This window comes from Marmota monax, unplaced genomic scaffold (genome assembly GCF_021218885.2).
Source record: "Marmota monax isolate L192 unplaced genomic scaffold, Marmota_monax_Labrador192_F-V1.1 WCK01_AAM20220418_F8-fsc00112, whole genome shotgun sequence".
Lineage (NCBI taxonomy): Eukaryota > Metazoa > Chordata > Mammalia > Rodentia > Sciuridae > Marmota > Marmota monax.
In genome coordinates this window covers 1,693,493-1,709,653 of record NW_026692073.1, presented here as the reverse complement: position 1 = coordinate 1,709,653, position 16,161 = coordinate 1,693,493, and the positions used below count along the sequence as shown (strand labels likewise).

The following is a 16,161-nucleotide window of genomic DNA, read 5'->3' as shown; positions in this document are numbered from 1 at the left end:
GCATAAGTCTTGAATTAGGAGGTACAGAAAGGTATTTTAGTTTGCCCACTGTCTTCAAGTTTATGTATGGCTTTTCTTTTTACTTTAGGAACCAAGTTTGTATTCAAGAACTTTATATACATTTTATATTTTAAAAATTTAAAAACCACCTTCATTCATTTCTGTTTCCATTAAAATGCAGGTGCACCCATTATTATGTCTTTCCCACACTTTTACCAGGCCGATGAGAAGTTTGTTTCTGCCATACATGGCATGCATCCAAATAAGGAAGATCATGAGACATTTGTGGACATTAATCCTGTGAGTACACACTTCTTCTTGGTAAAAGAGTGTATTTTTTATTCTGTATATGCAGTGTTCACTTAGTCCTGAGCATCTTAAGAAACACACTTTTTTACATATGTGTATTCCTTCAAGTGGGGAAAAGGTAGATCAGTGCCGACTGAGGGATTGAGGGATGGTCTTACAGCCCTGTCATTAGAGGGCTGAGTCTGAGGATCTAATATGCAGAAACACCTTCAGACTTACTTGAAAAAAAAAAAAAAAAGGAAGGAAGGAGGGCTGGAGGTAGCAGCAGTGAAAATTCAGCTATTGGAAACACCTGAGATTGGATCCATGTAACTAACCTTGTTAGTCTTCTGTTGCCAACCCTGGACCTGAGCATATATATGTTTTTCCCATTGGGACACAAATCAGTAGGTTAAAGACATCTTTCTGCTTGCTCACTGTCAGGAACATTTTGGCTGAAATTTAAATATGTATATTAGCTTCAGTCACTTTTGGTAAACTTCTTTCTATGGTACTTTTGAGAGTTTGTTATATGATATTATTAATTTTTAAAACTTCAGATATATTTATGCATTGTTGATCCTGTATTCATAGAGGAGAAAAACTAAAACCATGTTGAAATGATAGGAATATCATTTCACAATGTGAGAGTCTCTCACTGTAGAGGCTAAATCAGGTCAGATAACTTTATCTTGGAACTTTGAACATTATGGGATAATAAAGAAAAGCAACAATATTCTTTTAGTACCACGTTTCATGGACATTTCACTCTCAGCTACACTCATCACGTCTGTATTGAGAACCAGTGATCTTACCCTTCATTGAATGAGATCAGGTGTGACTTTCTTCCTTCTCTCTTAGCCACCAATCAGTTCTCATCAGCCAACGGAGTGCAGTGCTTGTTGCCAAGACATGGTTCTATTAGTGCAAAGATGGAGCTTCCCTGGGGAAGACAACTGATGTAGCTACTCTTCCTGGGCTCTGTGATGTAGGCCTAGACTTGGATGCCATTCCCTAGATGGGACCACCATCCTCCTCTTAGCTCTGGACAATTGTCCAGCCCTGACAGGGGATCTGTGGCTGTCCTTCCTGCTGGGATCCTCTCAGGTTTTGCCATGCAAAGTGGCAGTATCCTGGGAGCTTTTTAGAAATGCCCAGTCTCAAGCCCTACTCCAGACTTACTGAATCAGAATTTTTATAGAATTACCAAGGATTCACATTGGTAAAAGCATTGGTCTACCTGACACAATTAATTCTTGTTCAGTTTTCCCTTGTATTACTCTGCCCATTAAACATGGTAATAGCCTCCTGTTTATCAGAGCCTCATAGAAATGATGCTTGATTGAAAATATCATGTTTGTGATATAATAAATCCTAATGTTTTCTTCTCACTTCTGATTTGCAGTTGACTGGAATTATCCTAAGAGCAGCCAAGAGGTTCCAAATCAACATTTATGTCAAAAAATTAGATGACTTTATGTAAGTTTTGCTTTTTTCAACAGAGGCAAGAAACTAGTTTTGCTACCTTGACTTTCTGGTGGGGCAGTGTCTAATTGCTCACCCCATCCTTCAGGGAGGGGAAATGATCAGCATTTTCATGGGTGCCAAGGTCTTGGAATTTACTTGTTTTGTTTAATCAAATGATTTCTGTAGATGTTCTAAGTCCTTAGTTTACAGCTTTGTATTATCCTCATTTTACAGATGAGGAAACCAAGGCACAGAGAATTTAAGAAACTTGCTGAAGCTCACACAGCTAGTAAGACTTGTGCATACAACCTGCTTTAACCTACTCCATCGAGCCTTTCCCATCATACACCATGACTCTGGCTTCCATCCCTTCCCTGTTTCTGCTCCCATCTGGGGCCAGCCAAAAGTCTCATTTGGACAGTTAAAAGAGTTTCTTGAGTCCAGGCTTTTCCTCCCATTTTCCACCTTTAAACTCCTTAGATAGAATTCTTAAGTATAACCTCCTGCCCAAACTTTCAATGGGACTTTTTTAAGATATGCGAAAATGCTTATGATAAAATGTTGAATGAAAAACAGGATGCAAACCTGTACATACTGTCTTATTCTATTTATCTATCATCTTGCTTTGTTTCCCCCATTGAATTCACCAGATTTAATCTTATGTCGTGGTTCTTTTTAAGAAGCAAATGGGGTTTGTAAGAATCTGCTTTCTCAATCAAGTATGGTGGAGTGTACCTTAGTCCCAGGTACTTGGGAGGCTAAAGCAGGAAAAGTAAGAAGATTGCTTGAGCCCATAAGTTCAAGACCAGTGTGGGCAACATAGTGAGACTCTGTCTCAAAAACAACAACAAAAACCCTGCATATTGTCACTCATATATGTATTAAAGAGGCAATATAATTTAGTAGCTAAAATCTGGAATACAATCCTGGCTCCACCACCCGCTCTTGGCAATTCTCAGAAAATTATCTTCTCTGAGCTATAAATTTCTCAGCTGTAAATCTGTATTAATGCCTTCTGCATGTGACTGCCATCAAAAATTGAATCAAATAATGTCCTCAAAGCACCCATCACAAAGCTGGCACATGGCAAATATTTAGTTGACTCTTGTTTCAAAGTTAGTACTTAAGTGGCCTAGTTACAAAACTTTCTGAGGAACAGTGGCATTGTTCTATCTGGTATAGTCTTCTTGTGATGATTCTAGGGAGAACAGTAATCATTTTGATGAGTTTACTTTCAGTGATTTGTGTTTTGATAAAATGATGATGATAATAAAAATAATAATAAAATGATAAACTAAGTGCAGCCCTTGGAGTTGCTAGACTGACACACTGAAATATAACTTCTGATTGATATGTTTGCAAACATAACTAAGAAGTCTGCTGTAAATTCCAGGTAATTTAATGAAAAACATGTACTGAAATTTTCATATAAACATGTTCTCCAGGTGAAGGTACTATGGTGATGAGGAAAACTATAAAATAATTTCATCATTTGTCTTTGTAGTGAAACAGGAGACATTAGAACCATGGTTTTCCCAGTGATGTATCTCAATGAGGTAAGTTCCGAGAGGGAAGGAGCCACAGGTATGTTTTAACTGTCTAATCTTGGAAAACTTCCATTATAATGTCTTCTATTGTAGCTCGGTATAATTTAAGATATGAAAAAATGGGGAAAGATACTTGTAGGGGAGCGGGTTCTGGGAATAGCACATGCTAGGCAAGTGCTTTATCACTGAGCTAAACCCCCAGCCCTTTTTATTTGAGAGAGAGGCTCATTAAATTCTCCAGACTGGCATTGAACTTGTGATCTTCCTGCCTCTGGAATATGTAGGATTATAGACACGTGCCACCATGCTGGAGGAAAGATGATTTTAAAACTGTTTGTCCTTGGAAAATTTCTCTTAAATGTTTACATGGCAATGCCTGTGTCTGGGAGTTTTGGAAAAATGACAGAATTTTTCCTTCTTAAGAACATTAGTTGGAAGTTAATAACAAGAATCAACAAATGGGTCTTACTTAAACTGAAAAGTTTTCTCTCAGCAAGAGAAACAATAAGAGAGGTAAATAGGGAGCCTATATCCTGGGAACAAATTTTTACTCCTCACACTTCAGATAGAGCCCTAATATCCAGAGTATACAAAGAACTCAAAAAATTAAACAATAAGAAAACAAATAACCCAATCAACAAATGGGCCAAAGACCTGAACAGACACTTCTCAGAGGAGGACATACAATCAATCAACAAGTACATGAAAAAATGCTCACCATCTCTAGCAGTCAGAGAAATGCAAATCAAAACCACCCTAAGATACCATCTCACTCCAGTAAGATTGGCAGCCATTATGAAGTCAAACAACAACAAGTGCTGGAGAGGATGTGGGGAAAAGGGTACTCTTGTACATTGCTGGTGGGACTGCAAACTGGTGTGGCCAATTTGGAAAGCAGTATGGAGATTCCTGGGAAAGATGGGAATGGAACCACCATTTGACCCAGCTATTGCCCTTCTCGGACTATTCCCTGAAGACCTTAAAAGAGCATACTACAGGGATACTGCTACATCGATGTTCATAGCAGCACAATTCACAATTGCTAGACTGTGGAACCAACCCAGATGCCCTTAAATAGATGAATGGATAAAAAAAAATGTGGCATTTATACACCATGGAGTATTACGCAGCACTAAAAAATGACAAAATCATGGAATTTGCCGGGAAATGGATGGCACTAGAGCAGATTATGCTTAGTGAAGCTAGCCAATCCCTAAAAAACAAATACCAAATGTCTTCTTTGATATAATGAGAGCAACTAAGAACAGAGCAGGGAGGAAGAGCAGGAAGAAAAGACTAACATTAAACAGATACATGAGGTGGGAGGGAAAGGGAGAGAAAAGGGAAATTGCATGGTAATGGAGGGAGGAGACCCTCATTGTTATACAAAATTACATATAAGAGGGGAATGGGAAAATAAACAAGGAGAGAAATGAATTACAGTAGATGGGGTAGAGAGAGAAGATGGGAGGGGAGGGGAGGGGGGATAGTAGAGGATAGGAAAGGTAGCAGAATACAACAGTTACTAATAGGGCATTATGTAAAAATGTGGATGTGTAACCGATGTGATTCTGCAATCTGTATTTGGGGTAAAATTGGGAGTTAATAACCAACTTGAATCTAATGTATGAAATATGATATGTCAAGAGCTTTGTAATGTTTTGAACAACCAATAAAAAAAAATTAAAAAAAAAATTGGCAAAAAATTCAAACATAAAAAAAAAAGAACATTAGTTGGGTAAAACTCCCTTCTGGAACTGGTTATGTGAGAAACAAAATGTAGAAGTGAAATGAGGCATTGTCCGGCTCTGCTGAAGCAGAATAGCCAGAGCTCATGTATATGTCTTAAGTCTTTGCCTCCTTCTTTGAAACCCTGTCAATTTAAGACCCCTGTGATAAACTCTCTTTAAAATCACGTATCTGATTTACTGTGATTATATGTCTTCATTTCCCCTCTTTCATCTAGTTTTAAAGGGGAAAACATGTAAGTTTTTCTCCTTAAATAAATTATTGAGCATGGATGGTGGAAGGAGACACTCATCATTATACAAAATACATGTATGAAGATGTGAATTTGGTGTTAACATACCTTATATACAATCAGAGACATGATAAATTGTGGTGTAAAGATGTATTAAGAATTGTAATGTAAAAAATAATAATAAAAAAGAAAAATAATAATAAATTATTGATTGGTAAACTTCTAATATTAACAGTCGCATTTTAAAGTTTTTATTATTTTTCTCCATTTCCTTAAAATACTTGTTATTCATAGAAAATTTAATGAAATTAGTAAGAAAAAAAATTTTTTAAATCACTATTCACAAAATCTAATGCCCACTTAAGGTATCGTTTTTATTTCTCAGTGTTTTCTAAAAATTTTTTCCAGAGACAACTAAACAAAGATTAATGTTTTCTATTTAGTAAAACCTGTGCCCTTTGTAGAACTGTTGGGAAATGACAAAAAAAAAGTGTATAAAGTAAAGCACTGATAAGCCTTTCAGTCCTTGGGGAGGACAGTTGACAAGTTCAGATGTTTGTTGCCTCCAAGTATTTTTCTAGTTTTGATATTATGAGTTGATGTTATTGAAATAATACCATAGACACAGGTTTGCATCTTTTATTTCTTCATTTAGCCTTATGTTGGTGGTCATGTTTATAAATTGTGATTACAGTTCTAAGATAAGCCTTATTGTTTCATAGGAAAAAATTCAGGCAGTATTTGCCAATTTAGAGGACCTGATTGGGATTGCTCTAGGAATTGTCATTGTCATTGTTTGTGGGGAAGGACACAAACATAGAACTTTTTGACAGTACAGACAGATGATTTCCTGCCAGTTTGAGTTCAGAAGAGTGGCATTTTTGAAGTGCTCTCCCCCTAGCTTTTGCTTTGCTTTTTTGTTAAATACCTGATTGAATCCCGAAACATTGAGTAAAAGCTTTTGCTTTTGCTGTCTCCTAGAAGTTCGATTTTTCTCTTCTCTAGAAAAATGAAATATTAGACCTGGAAATGACCTTGGAGATTTCTGCCCCAACATCTTTTTACCAATAAGGAAATTCTGACCCTAAGGGGTATTGGCCAGTTTTTGAAAGAATCGCCATTCCATCTTGTGACTCACTCCAATGCAAATTAAGTCAGAATTGTTGCCTTTAGTTTTTATGGGATTAAGGTCTTTAGATACCTCATCCATGACACTAGATGAGCATTCCTCTGCACTGCATGCTGAAAACACTCTGGAATTCTGGTTAGCCCTACAACTTACCTGAACACTTTCTGTTAAGACATCTGGTCCTGATTACTATAGATGAATCAAGAGAGAAATGACACTTTCCACGCACCATTTTTGGAGTGTTTCATTCATCCATGGAGTCAACCAGGATTAACTGGTCACTTTCTTTGTGCTGGGTGCTGTATCCAGTGCAGAGGTGACTGAGATGTCTTACATTCACTGACCCTACAGTCACTGGGAGATAAACAGGTAAACCACAGTTATGATGGGGAATGCAGAAACAACAAATGGAGGTTCCATAGGGTGAGAAGGAAGTCTAGAGAACAGGCCTTTTGTCAGGTCTGAGGTGGCCAGAGGTAACTTCTGGAAGGAAGCAATGCTGAGCTAGATTTTGAAGAAATTATCTGATACAAAATACATTATCTCAGCATTTCTGAATTCTTTTTCACTCTTTTATAATTTATGTTAAGAGTAACATATGTTTTCAGGAGAAAAGATATTCATGAATAAATTCCCCCTCTGGTTACTCTAATATATAAATCAATTTTCAGTATATGTGGCTTGCTAACAAAAGGGCATAACCAAATTGTGTTCAGTGATTTGAAAGACAACCATTACTCCTGATACTTAGTCATCAAGGGAATATTATGTTCTTGCTTCGCAGAGTGTTCTCGTTGATAAAGAGACTGCTAGTCGACTAAAGTCTGTGATTAACACTACTTTGATTGTCACCAACATACCCTACATCATCATGGCACTCGGTGTGTTCTTTGGTTTGGTCTTCACCTGGCTGGCTTGCCGAGGACAGGGATCCATGGAGGAGGTGAGTACTGATTAAATGAACTTCTTTCTCTCTTACTTGGTTAACTTTCCAGAGGATTCCTCAACTGTGCTTCATTGAAGGGCCATTAGCTGGCTCAGTAGGATGGATTCTGGGGCTTTCTATGTGGGAACACAATGATTTCCTGGTTACATTACTGATGGACCAAATGGTAAGCAAGGCACGTGTGTCAAAGAAGACTGTGTCGAGTAAGGCAGGGGGATAGAATGCGGCTTTCTTGGTGAGATTGGAATCCCTGTATGTATCCCACTCACATTTCTTCTCTTGGCCTGCTTCTTCAAGGGCCCCTTAAGCTTCAGACGTAACCTTGTCCAGTAGGCCTTTTCTGACCACTTTCACGCCTATACCAGAGAAGCACTCTTCTCTGTGTTAGTCCAGGCCACACTTACTTATCACACTATTAGGCTCTTTTCCTCCACCTACCACCCCAACCCCAACTCTTCACATATGGGGCAGTTTCTGACATGAACACCTGACTTCCCTTCTGTCTCTCTTCTGTGTCTCAGGGAACAGCAGATGAAAGAGCACCACTCATACGAACCTAACTGAATTTAACCATCACCTGAGCTTGGTGAAGGAACATGTGAACTGTCCTGAAACAGATGAGGGGAAACTCCACATCCTCATAGACTCCTCACCTGTTAGGAGAGAGAAGACAGTGCTGGCAAGTGATGACAGCATGTTGGCCAGAGGTGAAGAGCAGACTGACATGGCTGACCATTATGCTTCATGAAAATCACATGGTTTCTGAAACTGTTTTTTCATGTGTCTAGCAAGTATTTAATAAACTCTTGTATAGTCATTTTTTGTTGTTGGGTAGCTACAGAATTTTGTGACCAGTTGTAGATATAAAGTCTCTGCATCTCTTGTTAATACTACCTGTCAATATGTTTCATTCACCAAATTTTGTGCTCAAAATACGTATATACTGCTTTATGTTGTATTCCTCCACTTCACTCCCCAAACAAAAGTAAATAAGAGTTTCGAATACAGGGTAAAATGATAACCTTTTCCAGTACATTATTCAAATGCATTTGATTTCCTCTTTAAAACATTACATATTGCATTTCATGTTAGTCTTCAGTTCAAATTCCTCCAGGAAAATAACATGGTCTTCTGGTTACATTTATACTGTGTGGGAATCAAGCAGGGAAGGGATCAGGTGAGGTGGTACCCATGAGTGGATAGTGATATGCTCCTAAGGATTTTTAAGTTGTACTTTTGTGAACAAAGAGAATGCATAAGTAAGCTTGGTGAGGATAGCTCCAGATATTTCATGTAGAGTAGAACTAAATGCTAGTTATGATATTTGTAGATAGTTAACTTTACTTTTAGTCAAAATTATCTTGATGTGGAAAGATGCTTCTGGGAGGATGTAATCAGTGATCCCCCACTCAATACTACTGAGGGATTTTTTTGGTAAAATTATGAATATAAAAAATCTACCCATCCATAGCCTAAGTTACACATAAATTTCAGGGAGTCTGTCTAGATTAGAAAGACATTTCTTCTTCAGCAGTCTTCTTGGTAACTTGAAACTCTTTTTATAAATTATTTCCTCAGATTCAGTTTCTTCCAGTGTTTTGTGGCTCACTGTCATTCACTGAGTAGAGAAAATGCCCTACATTTCCTGCGACAATCATTTTGCTGACAGAATGATAAGTAAACTACTACACCTAATGTGCTTTAAAGAAAGGTCCCCTTAGGATGAGAAGCAGAGACAAGTCTCTTCAAAATACTTCTTGGTTTTCAGTGTAACCAAAGGCAGAAGATTGGGAATCATCATTAGTCACAGTGTTCAGGATTCAAGGGTATTTTCTTTGATTTTCAAAGTTCACCATGCATTTTTAATTGAGAAGCCTATACAGTTATCTGGCAAAGTGCCTATAGAACTTCCTAACAACTGAATCATTCAAAGGGATTTTTTTGATATTTGTTTAAAACTGAATTTCACTGTAAGCAAATGAAGAAAAAAATCATGGATTTCACTTACATAGTTTCTTAGCCCTACAGGGAAGTAATAAATTACGTTAATTTACATGCCCAAATTTTTCTTCTCTATAGACTAAAGCAATATGTAATGTGTTTCCCTTCTTGAAGGGGCAATTCATTATACACTTAATCATTTCTATAAATCAACATAAAAACCTTCGATACCCCAAATCATCAAAACATGAAAATTTATATCAAATATATTTGGTCTTCAATAATGCCAAATACCTACATTAAATATTTATCAATATTTAATTATATAATTGGCATATTTTGTTCATCATGTATCTACTTATCCACACTAATGAAACAGATAGGCCAGTATGTACTAATTGGTTCTATTCTCGGGATATGAATATCTGTGAGAAGACTTTTAAGTACTATAAATGATGTACACATTTAGACTAAATCTCATATAGGCAAGGAGACCAAATATACATTGATTATATTTTTGTGCCATGATTCTTAACAGTGACAACTTAAAAATACATTTGATATTTTCCTTCTGAAAAGTCTGTGGCAAATCCATAAACTATAGTCAAAATTATAGGTTGGTTAAGAAGAATGATTATGCCTATTTGATTTTAGGTTGAAAATAGCAAACTATTCCTCTTGCTTATTCCCTTGCAGCCATCATCCTGGAAAGACCCCAAAGGCTTTGTGATTGTCAACATCGCTGTAATCACAGCATGGCAGGCAGGGAAAACTGGGAGTTGAGCGCAGGGCAGGAAATGGCCATTGCCACTTTTAGCTCCCGGCTTTTCCCATTAGAAATTATTTCATCATGTTCTAGAAAGATCACCAATGATCAAGTGGAATAAGCACTACATAACTAACCCCTATTGGGGTTTTTACTTAAGGGAGACTAATTTTTAATTTAAGTTGCTTGAGACATGAATTCTGCCAAAAGTGATCCTCATAGTTGGCCCTCTGGACATTATTACTGGAGTAAACTGCTTGTGTCAGAATGTTCTTCATGTATCTAATACAGTTGGTTTATTTCATGTGATTCTTGGCCTGATTTATTTCTACCCTTAATGCAATGAAATATTTCACTAATAAAAAACTTTATATAAAAGTTCACTGAGAATCATATGTCATCTGATGTCCAGTTGTCTATGGAGTTTCTCTTAAAAAATACATCTTAACAGATGCAGCCCTGAGGCACACCCCTTCAGGCTACCCTCAATTGGTCCCGTACTCTGCTTTTCTGCCTCGGGGGTTTCTCCAGAGCCCTTGGAAGCCCCAAAGGAGTGTGGGGAGAGCTAATAATACAAGGGCAACCCTAAATCAAAGAAGGCACAATGAGCCGATCAGTGTTCTAATCCACTGAGGAGCAGTGCTCATGCTTATTCAACATGGCTCCTGAACCAGGACTGGGCACAGTGGGAGCTGCTTTCTATTAGCATTTCCTCATTCTGCCTCACTTGGTCCTGTGCCTGAGCTACTGCTTCCTCTCAAATCATCTATCTGCACTAATATCCTTTTCTCAAATCTGCCTTCATGAACACGCAAGTGAAATGCAGACAAATCCACCCAGAAATGCTCAGGAGGATAAGAAAGCTACTGGAGAGGTTCTGAAGCTTCTGTTTCTAGGGACATCGGGACTTTTATTATTCCATAATTCCAATATTAGGAATTATTATTCCTATCATTAGTCCAAAAATTCAGATCATCTTCAAAAATTTTCCCTTCTCAATATTGCATCTTATTCCTCAAATCAGAGAAGATCCAGATCAGTCATACAGTTCCTTGCTCTGTGTTACACATGTCCCTATACATCAAGGACGTGGTCCCTAGCATATGCCTTTCCTAGGAATCCCAAATCCAGTTTCAGTTGGTTTGTGTCACAAGGGGAATGCCTCGAACCTATATCATCATCTTTTTTTTTTTTTTTTGAGCATTGCACCAGCTGCCAGCAGCACCATTTATTTGTTCTTTCAGTAATTGTTAAGTACCTACTGTGTACCAGACAGTAAGACTCTACAGTTTCTCCCCATTTTTCAAAGTAGCTAAATGCCACCAGAGGACAGAAGGGAGGTCCTCAGTAACTCAGGAGTCTTGGCTCCGCCCCTTCGGCTTTAGGCTTTTCCTGCTCCTTCCATCCCTACTTCACTTAGAGGTTGTTACAGGCCCATGAAGAACACAGAAACCAGTCTTCATCCACCACTTCTCCAGCCTAGGGCTTAATCCCTTTGGCTGAGAAGGCAAGGTCTAATGTTATACCTTTAGTCTGTTCTCCTTCAGTTTTGGGGTCCAACCGGAAGGCTTTCAGAGAGGATCCTCTAAATCGATATCTTCTTAACCAAAGGTATATAAAGACACATGGAACTTTGCAACATACCAAGCCTAATTATTTCAAATCAAGGAGTAGAAAAATCCAGAAAACATATTCAAAAGACTAATAGGTATTAAAACATACCCAGGAACAATAATTAAGACAATATGGTATAAGGTGAAAGGTGTAGAACACAAAAACTAGAAACATGTGTACGTGTATCACAAGATGAAAGTTCCATTTCTAGCAATTATATTCTTCCACTTGTTCAACTATTTTTAAACTTTTAAACACCTTGACACAGTTTACACACCATAAAATTCACCCATTTTAAATATACAATAGAATGATCTTTAGTAAACTTACTGAGTTGTACAATTTTAGAAGATTTTCATCATCTCAGTAAAATCTCTCATGCCAGTTTACAGTCATTCCCTTTACCCAGTCCCCGGTAACCACTAAGCTGCTTTCTGTCTATATATATTTGCCTTTTCCACACATTTAATGTAAACACAATCATACAGTATGTGGTACTAAGGCCTGACTTTTCTACATTATACCTAAAAATGTGCTCAACTAATTTTATTGGGCATCCACTATATGCCAGGTACTATACCATAAACTAGGCTACTGATGACCAAAAAGAGACATGAACCTTATGGTCTAGTGGGAAAAATAGTAACCAAACGATCATACAGGTAAATGTAATAATTCAACTAAGTTTCATGCAAAGCAAAGCATCTCAGACAGAAGGAATGAATGTGCCCAAGAGCAGGGAGAAGCATATTTGCTCCAAGTGACTTGAGATGTTTGGCTGGAGTTCAGAAAGGGAAGCTAAGGCTGTGGAGAAAGGAGGGGCCATGTCATGTTGGGTCACATTGAGCTATATAAAGATTTTGGTATTTTGGCTTATTTTAAGACCAATGGTAAGTTACTGAAGTATTTTAAACTGGATTGTGAGAAGAAGGTAAGTGAGATAACAGGTTTGTTTAGAAAGACCCATTGTAGCTTCAGGGTAAAGACTGAATTAGAAAAGTGGACATGAATGCAGAGAAATGCTAGAAGGCTATAGTGCCAAGTGGGTCCTTTTGATGTCCCCACTGGTAGGGAAGATAGGTATTCTGTTTTCAGCTGTCATATGCCATCCTTCCTGGTGAATTCCACAAAGCCACATAGCATGGGCTAAGGAATGGGTTTTATGGGGGAGAAGTTAAAATATATAAGGTGAAGACTGTCAGAATAAAAGAAGGTACATACTCTCCATTGCCACAGTCTGGCTGGGCACAATTCAGGAGCCACTTGTCAAAAGAAATGAACTTTATTTTTAGAACCACACTCCAAACAAAACAGCTCCTCAGGAAAAACCTTCAGAGCCCAACTGCCACCACCGGCTTCCCACAAGCCTCTCAACCTCCCCCACTCCTCCTGCTCTTGAGGCCGATTGGCTGGGTCACATGGGAGGAGCCAAAAAAGTCCCCCAATGAGCAGCTCCGTAGTCTGAAAGGGCAGGGAAACAGCCCAATGAGCATCACCGCAGAGGAGCCAATCAGCTAGAAGTTGCTGGGGCCGCTGTGAGCCAATCATCAGCTGGCAGTCTGAAAGTTTGCTGGGGCCCCTTCGGCTGTGGCTCTCAACACTCCATCCTCCTGCTAGCCCATGGGAAAGTAAGTTGAGGGTGAGAGTGGACTCTGTAGGGAGAATGTGTCTCCCTGCTCATCCTCCTTCTGATAGGAGAAGCATGAAGAAGCAGTCATAGCAACAGATGGTTTGGATTTGGACTGCCATTGGTTTACTGTTATTTGGGAATGCCAGTTGTCCCTAGAATGTTACAATCTTGCTGGGGAGATGGCATTGGTTCCATGGGAACCTGAGTTTGGGTGCTCCTTACTAGAATGGGGTTACTCCAGCCACAGCTAATTCATTCTGACCCAGAATGAACTGCCTGGGTCACACTGAGTCCTGCTCACCGCTCTACAAGGGCCACTGCAGAAGTCTAGGTTGGGATTATTACTTTTTCTGCAAAGGACCAGATAGAAAATAGTTTTGGTTTTGCCAGCCACATGCTGGTATTAGTTATGCTCTGCCATAACTTATCAATTCTGCTGTTTGCAGCCTGAAAGCAGCTATAAACAACATGTGAAAGATGTGCCTGTGTTCCAAAAAAAGCTGTATTTTTCAAAAATAGGCAATGTTCTGGACTTGGACACTCTATCTTAGGCTCCCATGAGGGGTCTCGGCTCTCTTCTTAAAAATGGTGCACAGGGCTGGGGATGTAGCTCAGTTGGTGGAGTGCTTGCCTCTCATGCGCATGTACAAAGCACTGGATTCAATCCCAGCACCACAAAACAAAACAAAACAAAACAAAAGGTACACAATTGAAACCTCCCTCCCTTCATACTCTCTCCCTAATAATAGCATTTATTCCTCTGCTTTCAATTATAATCTACACATGAATCTCTCTGCTCGATCTCAGCCCCACAAATCCAAACACCTGTTGGTTATCCCCAGTCACCTTGTCCTCAAGTCAGTAAGTAAACTCATTTTCCAAAATGTGAAATGGCATCACAATCTGTCCTGTTGTTCAAGCCAGAAACCAGAGATTCCTGATAGACACTTTCCCTCCCCTTTACATTGCATCAACCAATCATTTTTCAGTCTTCATCCTCACCTGCATATCATGGCTTTCACTAGGAATCTGGCAATAATGACTGTTAGCATATTAATATTATTAATTTTTAAATAAGTAACCTTTTTACATTTTCAAAAAGTGAAGTCTTCCTTTACTACTGTCTCGTAGCCACCCAATTCATTATCTCAGATACAACCAATATTGTTTTTTTAAAAAAGTATATCTTCCAGGAATATTTTGAATATGTATATTTATATTTTCTAGCTCTCTCTTTTTTAAACCCAAATTGTGGCATACTATAGTTGTTCTGAATTGTTTTGTACCTGTGTGTGTATGTGAGATTTATCTTTTGAGAGCTTTCTTATCAATGCATAAAGAGCTTTTCTTTTTGTTCCAAGTCTATGGTTGAATAATACCCCTTTGTAAAAATGTCAACAATTGATTTAGCCAAATCCCTGTTTCCAATCATTTATCATTAAAGTAATGCAACATTGAATAACCTTTTGCCAAGTCATTTATAAGGTAAATTCCTAGCAATCCAATGGACATTTGTTAAGTTTTTGACAGATACATGGGCTTTTATGTTTTTATTTTTATTAAAATTATCCATACAAGCACATACAGAATTCTACAAAGTATGGTATTAAAAAAAAAAAAACCCCACACACAGAGGTACCTCTTTTAGTCTCTTTTTTTAAATTTAGCCCCTTGACTCTAGATAGCATTTGCTCTGTATATTTTCAGGTTTATTTATTTATTTTAAATTTGAAAATTTTAGTATTACCCAGACTCCCATCTATGAAGGATGAAGACTGGCTCTTTCCTCCCATTTTCCCTATACCCTCATATTTTTTTTTCTATTTCCCCCATCTTTCCAGTAGGGAGTTGTGTTATAATTTTGGCTAGATCATAATTACTGGGATTATGTGGGAACTCTCCACAAGTAAGCCATGTCATAACCTTTTATTATTTTTCCTTTCTGAGACATTGTCTCTTTACTTTCAAATTTGTATTATCTAAATATCTTTATAATTTTAAAAAATTGGGGTTTTGGAGTCAAGAAACCTGAGTTTAAAACTAGGCTCCAAAACCTACCAGCAAGGTGATTTGGGGTAGCTTGGGTAATCTGCTTTGCAACTCAACCTCAGTCCAAAAGAGCTTAACAACAGACTCTTCTGTAGGGTTATTGGGAGGACTAATAGGGGCACAGACGTCAGCAGTTTCAAGGCTCACTGGCTTCAGCAGGGGCCATTCTATTCTTCTCAGTGCTCACCTTACTGTTTATGGGTTAAGAGTACAACCTCCCTGGTACCTGTTACTTGCACCATAAAACGGGAATAATCGTCAACTGTCTCCTTAGACAGTTAAGGATTAAAATAGTGTAAAATGATAAGCAGACTGCTGGCACATGGTACACACAACGTGTTGCCACTACACAATTATCTTTCAGTTCTTCCCACATGCCTCCTCTTTCTGCCTCTGCTTCTCCAACTCAGCTTTCAGGACTGGGTTCAAACATCACTTCCTTAGGGAGCTTTCCCCAGATCCCAGGCCCTCTTTTTAGTGGGTCAGCATCATGTACTCTCCAGCACGTGCTCATCCCAAGCGGCCAACCGCCCATCTCTACAGTAACAACTTCGGCCCCTGCAGAACTTTTCCAAAGAACCCCGCTGTGGCAATTTCTAAGGGCGCTCAGGCGGGCGGCACATCCTGGCGAGCTCTCCAGCATTTTCTTGAGTTGTGACGCTCCACGCCACGTGAAGCCACGAAACACCCCCCCGGAAGCGAGCGGGTCCTGCGCGTTCCCTTTCGACTCTCCACCCACTACGCCCAGGGTCTGTTCCCGCCTCTTTGGCTAGGCCCGAAAGGGGCGGAACGCGGTGGAAAGG

General features: G+C 38.8%; 1 protein-coding gene across 1 annotated transcript in view; it reads left to right on the top strand.

Annotated features, from left to right (window-relative positions):
- Positions 1–10,448, top strand: part of Scarb2 (scavenger receptor class B member 2) — a 59,576-nt gene extending 49,128 nt beyond the window's left edge. Inside the window, exons 8-12 of the mRNA XM_046458929.2 lie at positions 182–300; positions 1,694–1,767; positions 3,260–3,311; positions 7,197–7,355; positions 7,880–10,448. Coding sequence (XP_046314885.1) covers positions 182–300; positions 1,694–1,767; positions 3,260–3,311; positions 7,197–7,355; positions 7,880–7,918 — 443 coding nt within the window. The 3' untranslated portion in view covers positions 7,919–10,448. The remainder of the gene's footprint in view (positions 1–181; positions 301–1,693; positions 1,768–3,259; positions 3,312–7,196; positions 7,356–7,879) is intronic.
- Positions 10,449–16,161: the final 5,713 nt, after the last annotated feature.